General features: G+C 43.5%; 1 protein-coding gene across 1 annotated transcript; it reads right to left on the bottom strand.

Annotated features, from left to right (window-relative positions):
- Positions 1–217: 217 nt before the first annotated feature.
- On the bottom strand, positions 218–814 carry LOC124257518 (RNA-binding protein 25-like). The gene is made up of 2 exons (XM_046691604.1): positions 657–814; positions 218–497 (listed from the first exon to the last, which is right to left on the bottom strand). The coding sequence occupies exons 1-2, from the start codon at positions 812–814 to the stop codon at positions 218–220; spliced, it is 438 nt and encodes a 145-aa protein (XP_046547560.1).
- Positions 815–10,181: the final 9,367 nt, after the last annotated feature.

Raw genomic sequence — 10,181 nt, 5'->3', positions numbered from 1 at the left:
AGATAGTAAGTGTGACATTTCAGTGGATTTTACGAAAATAAACAAAGGGTTTGCTTACATATCAAACTTTAATTCTTTCATTTGTCGTGAATTGTGCTGACATTATTTATCAGTAAATTATACTTTTCCTCTGTCACTGTTCCTCTGTCTCTGTCCCTCTGTCACTGTCCCTCTGCCACTGTCCCTCTGTCACTGTTTCTCTGTCTCTGTCCCTCTGTCACTGTCCCTCTGCCACTGTCCCTCTGTCACTGTCCCTCTGTCTCTGTCCCTCTGTCACTGTTTCTCTGTCTCTGTCCCTCTGTCTCTGTCCCTGTACCTCTGTCACTGTCCCTCTGTCTCTGTCCCTCTGTCCCCGTACCTCTGTCACTGTCCCTCCTCCCTCTGTCACTGTCCCTCTGTCACTGTTCCTCTCTCTGTCCCTCTGTCTCTGTCCCTGTACTGTGTCCTCTGTCACTGTCCCTCTGTCCCTCTGTCTCTGTCCCTCTGTCACTGTCCCTCTGTCACTGTCCCTCTGTCACTGTTCCTCTGTCACTGTACTGTGCCTCTGTCCCTCTGTCTCTGTCCCTCTGTCTCTGTCCCTCTGTCACTGTCCCTCTGTCTCTGTCCCTCTGTCTCTGTCCCTCTGTCACTGTCCTCTGTCACTGTTCCTCTGTCACTGTCCCTCTGTCTCTGTTCCTCTGTCCCTCTGTCCCTCTGTCACTGTCCCTGTCCCCCCCTTTGTCACTGTCCCTCTGTCACTGGTCACTGGGTCCCTCTGTCTCTGTCCCTCTGTCTCTGTCCCTCTGTCACTGTTCTTATGTTGTCCCTCTGTCATTGTCCCTCTGTGACTGTTCCCATGTCAACAAGGTCTCTGTCCCTCTGTCAATTATGTCAGTGATGTCCCTCTGTATTTAAAAATTCCATGTCACTGTTGTCACTGTCCCTCTGCCACTGTCCCTCTGTCTCTGTCCCTCTGTCTCTGTCCCTCTGTCACTGTCCCTCTGTCTCTGTCCCTGTCCCTCTGTCATCCCTCTGTCTCTGTCCTGTTCACTACCATCCCTCTGCCATGTCCCTCTCTTCCTCTGTCACTGGTCACTGGGTTGTAGTCACGTGACCTCAACAAGGAATTATAGTGATGCGCGTATTTAAAAAACAAACCTTTAGGGTCTATCCAAACAAACCTTTAGTCTAATTAGGACGCTATTTACTTTAGGCCGCCACAATTCGTGTGGGTGAGTGAGTTTGGTTATTCGCCGCTTTTAGCAATATTCCAGCAATATCACGGCAGAGGACACCAGAAATGGGTTTCACACATATTACCATGCTTTAACCACTAAGCTAACCCACCACCCCAGCCACTATACGAAGTTGCAACCCTATGTTCGTGAGTTTGAATCCCAGTTTTCCACGGTTATGGTTTATCATCACCATAACTGTGTTGTTTAGTTTAAACAAAACAGGGACCGGGTCCACAAAGCATTCGTAGCGCTACGACCTCGCAGCTGAGTAACGACAGTTCGTAATGCTCTGAACCCGTGAAGATCGGGGTTAGACTATTGACCTTCAGTAACCCATGCTTGTCGTAAGAGGGGACTAACGGGATCGGGTGGTCAGGCTCGCTGACTTTGTTGACACATGTCATCGGTTCCCAATTGCGCAGATCGATGCTCGTGTTGTTGATCACTGGATTGTCTGGTCCAGACTCGATTATAAACAGACCGCCGCCATATAGCTGGAATATTGCTGAGTGCGGCGTAAAACTAAACTCACTCACTCACTCGTAATGCTCCGGATGCTTCATGGACAGCCTCCGTGGTGTAGTGGTGAGAGCGTCCACCCGGAGAGCGGAAGGTCGTGCGTTCGATCCCCGGCCGCGTCATACCGAAAGCCAATGTGACATCGTCCTCTGCTGGTTGCCAGGTCACGTAGGCAATGCAGGTAACACAAAAGCCGATGCTGCAGCAAAAGCAGCTCTTGACAAGCCCTTATCTCCACTGCTGATCCCATACAGTGATTTCAAAACCCACTATCAAAAGCTATACTCGGGGACCTCATGCAAAACGATGGGACACTCAAGTAGGAAGAAATAAACTGTATGAACTAGAAACCAACAATTGGTTATACCTACGCTTGGGTTGTCAGTCAAGACGTGATGCGGTAATTTTACGACGATGTCGTATTAGTCACAGTCGATTTACTCATGACTATCTGCTGAAAACGGATGGGGGATGGACCCCATGTGTGTCTCTTGCCGCGTCATACCGAAAGACGTTAAAATATGGTACCTGGTCCCTGCCTGGCGCTCAGCATTAATGGGTTGGTCTGGCTTCTGGAGTCGAAAACCCTGTAGGAAGCCTGTCTTCAGCATCCAGTATGTATAAAGTGAGTGAGTTAATATTTATCGTCACATCGGCAATATTTCAGCCATATCATGACGTATGTATAAAGACGACTTAAGGGATCAGCTGACAGACAGGGTAGACATAGCTGGAATATTGCTGAGTTAAATGAGTAATTCAAATCAAACAGGGGCATACTATTACCTAATGATTGTGTAGTACTCATGATCGGGTTGTTCAATGTGCGACCTGACAGATTGTGAGTCTTTGTATCCTGGGGGATTAAATGTTATCGACCAGGCCACGGCCTAAAACAATATTCAGTAACCCTACATGTTTTTTTTGCGTTTTAAAACTGTTTCGGGGGCCTAGAAATTGATTGAAGAGCATGCGGTTTTATTAGTCAGTTCAATTTGTATTTTTTATTCAATACACTGAATAGCTTATTAACTCGGTATTACATACTCGTGAATAACGGAAGGAAATCGTGTCCTGAATGACGACGCCCTTTGTATTTTCCTCCTTTGTTAACCTACCTGAACATGTACACAGAAGTAACAACTGAATTACGACGCATTGATCAGTCCATGAGGTAGTGTTCCTAATAAGAGAAATTGTGAAACAATTGCAGTTGTCACGCGATGGTCTCAAATATGCAACCACATACCTTTCCTAGAGATTACACGTATTCAGACCGAGTTCCGAGATTACATCTGCAAACACCGTGTTGAGAGGTAACGCGTGCATATGCCGTGTTCACTGATTACACGTATGTGGGCGCGCGCGCACGCTCGCACGCGTACACACGCACACACACACACACACTCTTTGTTCAGAGATTACACATGCACATACCGTGTTCAGAGATTACACGTGAAGACACCGAGGTTACAATGTACACGTGCACAGAGGTAACACGTGGACACACCTTGTGAAGAGATTACTTGCTCACACCTTGTTCACAGATTACACGCACACCTTGTTCACAGATTACACGCACACCTTGTTCACAGATTACACGCACACCTTGTTCACAGATTACACGCACACCTTGTTCACAGATTACACATACACCTTGTTCACAGATTACACATACACCTTGTTCACAGATTACACGCACACCTTGTTCACACGCACACATTGTTCACAGATTACACGCACACCTTGTTCACAGATTACACGCACACCCTGTTCACAGATTACACATACACTTTGTTCACAGATTACACATACACACATTATCGTTCCTTGCTTTTACAGGGGTTACACGTTCACACTGTTCTGCTAGTACACTAACATATGCCTGGCGCAGGGACTACACATTCAAACATTGTTCAGAGATTGCAAGTACACACATTGTTGATGTACCCTCTATGTTTGTTTAATGTTCCCCCTGCTTACAAACAAGCGTAGAGGGGACATCAACCCATGGCCCAGAGGGACCAGTGAACAACATATTCATCTTACGGAACATGTCAATGTTAATTTTGAACTGTTTGAAGCACGGGTATCGGTTCATATAAGGAGTACTAGAGTGAGGTAATTATCCAATACTATACCCGGGAAGGCCCGGGTTAGAATATTGATCTTCAGTAACCCATGCTTGTCGTAAGAGGCGACTAAGAGGATCGGGTGGTCAGGCTTGCTGACTTGGTTGACACATGTCATCGGTTCCCAATTGGGCAGATCGATGCTCCTGCTGTGGATTACTGGATTGTCTGGTCCAGACTCGATTATTTACAGACCGCTGCCATATAGCTGGAATATTGCTGAGTGCAGCGTAAAACTAAACTCATTCACTCACTCACTCCAATACTAGATTTTTAGATGACATAGAATCTTGCAGACAAGAAAAACAATTTTAGAGTTATCTCCCTTCAACCGATTTGCATTTGCAAAACATCGGTAATTTCCGTATATCATACGTGACTCAATTATTCAAGAATTACTAACACAAAGTACCAAATGAATTCCCACAGTTCGGCATTCCCAGCCGGTACCATAGAAAATGTTACTTGCTTGTAAGCGGGGTACATTAAAAATAATAGAAGAACACTCAGCCAATCAGAAAACGACATTTAAGTGTTAGGTAAGATAAGTTCTCATCTAGTGAGTGAGTGAGTGAGTGAGTGAGTTTAGTTTTACACCGCACTCAGCAATATTCCAGCTATATGGCAGCGAGTCTGAACCAGACAACCTAGTGATCAACAGTTCTCATCTAAGTATTGAAGCGAAAAGGTAGCTTTGTGGTTAAAGTGTTTGCTCGTCAGGCCGAATTTGATGCCCGATGCAGTAGGTGCAATGTGCATAGCCCAATGTATGAGACAGCTGCAAATATATACTAACACACTGTACCAACATCTCCTTAAACATAGTCAACCAAATTGATAACTTGACACTTGTCAATAATACACTGGATCCCACAATGGAATGACCTCCTGTCACTGAAGACAAACCTGTTTCCTCTGTTTAAATCTGGCATTTCTGATGAACCATTCGGACGCTCTACCTCAGAACAACTGAATGGCAGGCGTATCACTCACAAATCCGTTATGGAGATGACGTATCCTGCTGAGGTCTGACGGCACATTGTGTCTGACAAATAAACCAGCTTCACGGACATCTGATGGTACATTGTGTTGATGTTAATCTCAATGGCACATAGTATTATCTATCTCAACTCCCTGGGAGTATACAATGATCTGAGATGAGTATACAATGAGATCTGATGGCACATAGTGTCTGGCCAAGGAAAACAGCTTCACGGAGATTTTATGGTACATCGTGTCTGGCCAAGGAAAACAGCTTCACGGAGATTTATGGTACATCGTGTCTGGCAAAGGAAAACAGCTTCGCGGAGATTTTGATACATCGTGTCTGGACAAAGAAAACAGCTTCACGGAGATGTGATAGTACATTGTGTCTGGCAATAGAAAACAGCTTCACGGAGATCGGATGATACATTGTGTCTGGACAAAGAAAACAGCTTCACGGAGATGTGATAGTACATTGTGTCTGACAAATAAAGTAGTTTCACTGAGATCTGATGATACATTTTGCCTAGCCAAAGAAAACAGCTTCACGGAGATGTGATGATACCTTGTGTCTGACAAATAAAATAATTTCGCTGAGATCTGATGATACATTGTGTCTGGACAAAGAAAACAGCTTCACGGAGATGTGATAGTACATTGTGCCTGACAAATAAAATAATTTCGCTGAGATCTGATGATACATTTTGTCTGTACAAAGAAAACAGCTTCACGGAGATGTGATGGTACCTTGTGTCTGACAAATAAAGTAGTTTCACTGAGATCTGATGATACATAGTGCCTAGCCAAAGAAAACGGCTTCACTGAGATCTGATGGTACAACGTGTCTATCATAGAAACAACTGCATGATTATAACGGCTGTAGACCGACTCTCCCAGTTACTCAGTTCGAATGAATAAATATAATAATTTATGAATATTCATAATTAAAAAACCCAATCTAAACATTTTCGATTTTAGTATCACAATCACAGTTATTATTACATAACAAACGTCATGTCTTTGTCACTTGTCCCATCTCCGTATAGTAATTCCACCCTATTGGACATTGCCTCAACGTTTCTGTCGCATTCCGTAATGGCGATATCGGTTGTATTAAAACCTGAAGTATATAACTGAGCAAACCGAATCACAAACTGTGAAAATACATTACATCTTTTTGTGTTTCTGATTTGGACTGGAAACCTCATCAGAACAGCACTAAAAACTCAGAATGAGACGTCGGTATATGACAAGGTTGCCGCAGTTGTCTCCCTTTAATCACATACCGTACAATCCCACTTTCTCTTCATCTGTTTGTTTGATGATAAAAAACACAGACTCATTCAGAAATATCCCAGCCATATGACGGCGTTCTGTAAATAAACGAATCTATAACAGAGAATTCAGTCACAGACATCATGAACATCGTACAACTGGGATGACACACAACTCGATGACACACATCAACCAAGTCATCGAGCCCCACCATCCGATCCCGGTAGCCGCGTCCCAAGAAAAGAATAGTGGCATTTTACAAGCCTGAATTGCTGAAGAGCAGTTCTAACCTGGGGTTACCGGTTCCCTTTAGCTACACAATTTAATGACAGAATCTGTTTCAATAAGAGTGGACTTCCAAGCAAAATATCCATTAATGTTCACCTTCGTGTTCAAATGTTCCTAATTAGCATGAATTAGAAAAGACGAAGATAATTAAGTAAATCAGCACTCAAAACAAATGTCACATAACTTTGCACGAACTAGCAGTACGTTCAACGTGAAATACAAAGGGGGTCATTTAATTGTTTATTCAACTATATCGAGCGACACTGTTTTTGCTTACAGACCCTGTCCGATATAGGCATCTGTTGGTGCACTTTAAGATTTTAGTTCAAATAGCGACTCCAGGTTATCCGTTCTAGTATTCGGATTAATATGTTACAAAGAAGACGATGTTAAAATATCGATTCAGAAATCAATACTTGCTGTTTCTTGTAGTGCCGTTCGTGTAAACAAACAGTCTCCATTAGCTAATAGAAGGGTTGGTGGGGTTGGGGGACAGGTGGACGGGTGGGTGAGTGAGTGGTTGAGTGAGAGAGTGAGTGAGTGAGTGAGAGTAATTTTTATTAGTTTTCCAGACAGTTCACGGCATGAGCACATCAACAACGTCACCCCACGTGGAGAACAAAATCCGAGTATCCGGCGTGACGCGCGAACGCTTCCTGAATCAACCATGAAACCTGCCGTTTCCCCGGGGGTGAGGGAGAAGGGAAGGGAGTGAGGATCAATCTGTGTCACATAAACATGCATCTCATCTGTGCCACTGGCTCTTATAAAACAAAAGTGATGTTGAGAGTTCCATAAACGCATGGGTCCAAAGGTAGATTGTTCAAATCTAAAATTCACATTGCACTCATGTTCTCCGGTCTGCAATTACCATACCTGTGCTCGTTGGTGTCAAAGTGCATCACTATGAACTTTTCCTTTCACAGATGACACTGACAATACATTGTCTCGATACGAGATATTTTACCAATTGGGACGTGGGTTGGAATGGTTCCAGGGCAGTCTATTGTCTGTCATCTAGTCTGTCCAGGGTTAGAATAGGCCCACTACAGTCTCTTGCTTTTCTCTTACAACTGGACTAGAATATGTCCAAAACGCTCAACTGATTTGATTCAGTTTGACTCGAGTTAAAATAGGTGAAGAGTTCTAAAGAGCTCTCTTCAGAGGCGATGCCATTGGGTGGTCAGTCTCTGTGACAGTCTCTTGTCGATGTATAATTATTGTCCCCATTGATTTGTTTTATACATTGCTAACCGACCTAAAATAGCAAACACACACGCGTCACCTGCGTTTAGTATTCATACAGTAGCAGACTGTGACAGGTAAAGAAATATGTTTAAACGCTGATGAAAGATTAACGAATGTGACATTCCTAAAGCAATGTATTTGAACCAGGCACCATTCTGCCGGTAGAATGACGTCAAGAGACACAGATGTAGATCCAGTCAGTAGGTGATGTGAGATGGGGCTTAACGCCTTGTTCAAAACTATTGAACTTACTTGTAGCGTGCGTATGTGTGCGTGCGTGCGTGCGTTCGTTCGTGTGTACGGGGTTTATGTGATCATGCGTGCATATGTGTGAGTCTGCGTTCGTTCGTGTGTGTGTGCAGCATGCAGAGTGCCAGAGTGGCAAAAACTAGAATCATGTAGCCACAGTTCTACAGAGTAGAAACCTAGAGGGCAATGAAGCAGAGAGTAGAGTCATACATGGCAGACAGACGGAGAATGGAGTCATATGGGGCAGATGGGCATATAGTAGAGTCATATATAGTAGAGTCATATATGGCAAACAGGCAGAGAATAGAGTTATATGGGGCAGATGGGCATATAGTAGAGTCATATATAGTAGAGTCATATATGACAAACAGGCAGAGAATAGAGTCGTATGGGGCAGATCGGTAGATAGTAGAGTCATATATGGCAGACAGACGGAGAATGGAGTCATATGGAGCAGATGGGCAGATAGTAGAGTCATATATAGGGGAGTCATATATGGCAAACAGGCAGAGAATAGAGTCATATGGGGCAGATGGGCATATAGTAGAGTCATATATAGGAGAGTCATATATGATATATGGCAAACAGGCAGAGAATAGAGTCATATGGGGCAGATGGGTAGAAAGTAGAGTCATATATAGTAGAGTCATATATGATATATGGCAAACAGGCAGAGAATAGAGTCAAACAGGCAGAGAATAGAGTAGAGTCATATGGGGCAGATGGGTAGAAAGTAGAGTCATATATAGTAGAGTCATATATGATATATGGCAAACAGGCAGAGAATAGAGTCATATGGGGCAGATGGGCAGATAGTAGAGTCATATATAGGAGAGTCATGTATAGTAGAGTTATATAGAGGAAAGTCATATACAGGAGATGTACTTGCTTGATATAATAGAGTCATATGGGGCAGATGGGCAGATAGTAGAGTCATATATGGCAAACAGGCAGAGAATAGAGTCATATGGGGCAGATGGGCATATAGTAGAGTCATATATAGGAGAGTCATATATGATATATGACAAACAGGCAGAGAATAGAGTCATTTGGGCAGATGGGTAGAAAGTAGAGTCATATATAGTAGAGTCATATATGATATATGGCAGACAGGCAGAGAATAGAGTCATATGGGGCAGATGGGCATATAGTAGAGTCATATATAGGAGAGTCATGTATAGTAGAGTTATATAGAGGAAAGTCATATACAGGAGATGTACTTGCTTGATAACGACATTAGAGTCTATGTCGAAACGTCGCCTATACAGAATAAGGCAGTTGTATATCCATTAAAATTGTCCCCATTCTTCATATATAGGAGAGTCATATATAGTAGAATCATATATGGTAAAGTAATATATAAAAGTGTCATATATAAGGGAGTCATATATAGTAGAGTCATGTAGGTTGCGGGGCAGTGTTGTAGAGAATAAAGACGATGAGTCATATTGGATGGAAATGATTGATAAAGAGGGACAGGTGAACACAGGAAAAACAGAGAACGGAGGGTAGAGACCAGCTGTGTCTGCATGAGAACATCAACCCCAGCGCTCCGTACGAGTTACCGAGTTACGGCGTCTGTCGTGCGGCGCGACTCCAAATAGAATTATTGACATGTCAACAAGTCCACGAGGCAATCGAAGTGGTCGTCAATACCCATACAATTGCAGCATTGTTACCTGCTAGTCCTTGAGGTGCTAGTACCTGAGGTGAAATTGGGTTTAACGTCGTGCTTGAGAATATTTCGCTCATATGACGACGTGCATGCGTCATATGACGACTTCCGCTCGAGTCATATAGGTTGTGGGGCAGTGTTGTAGAGAATAAAGACGATGAGTCATATTGGATGGAAATGATTGATAAAGAGGGACAGGTGAACACAGGGAAAACAGAGAACGGAGGGTAGAGACCAGCTGTGTCTGCATGAGAACATCAACCCCAGCGCTCCGTACGAGTTACCGAGTTACGGCGTCTGTCGTGCGGCATTGTTTATCTTTGTGACTCCAAATAGAATTATTGACATGTCAACAAGCCCACGAGGTAATCGAAGTGGTCGTCAATACCCATACAATTGCAGCATTGCGACCTACTAGTACTTGATCACTTTTGTAGAAGACGGGGTTTGTTGTGAACTACACACCGTGAACACAGGTTCTCACTCCACTGGTGTTTGTATCACAAGCTGTTAGATGTTGTATATCTGTGAGATAGCGTGTGAGATAGAGTGTGAGATTGTGTGTGAGAAATACAGTCTGTGACATATTGCATG

The sequence above is a fragment of the Haliotis rubra genome, unplaced genomic scaffold (assembly GCF_003918875.1).
Source record: "Haliotis rubra isolate DU_JTF1 unplaced genomic scaffold, ASM391887v1 Scf664, whole genome shotgun sequence".
Lineage (NCBI taxonomy): Eukaryota > Metazoa > Mollusca > Gastropoda > Lepetellida > Haliotidae > Haliotis > Haliotis rubra.
This window is presented reverse-complemented; position numbering and strand designations above follow the sequence as displayed.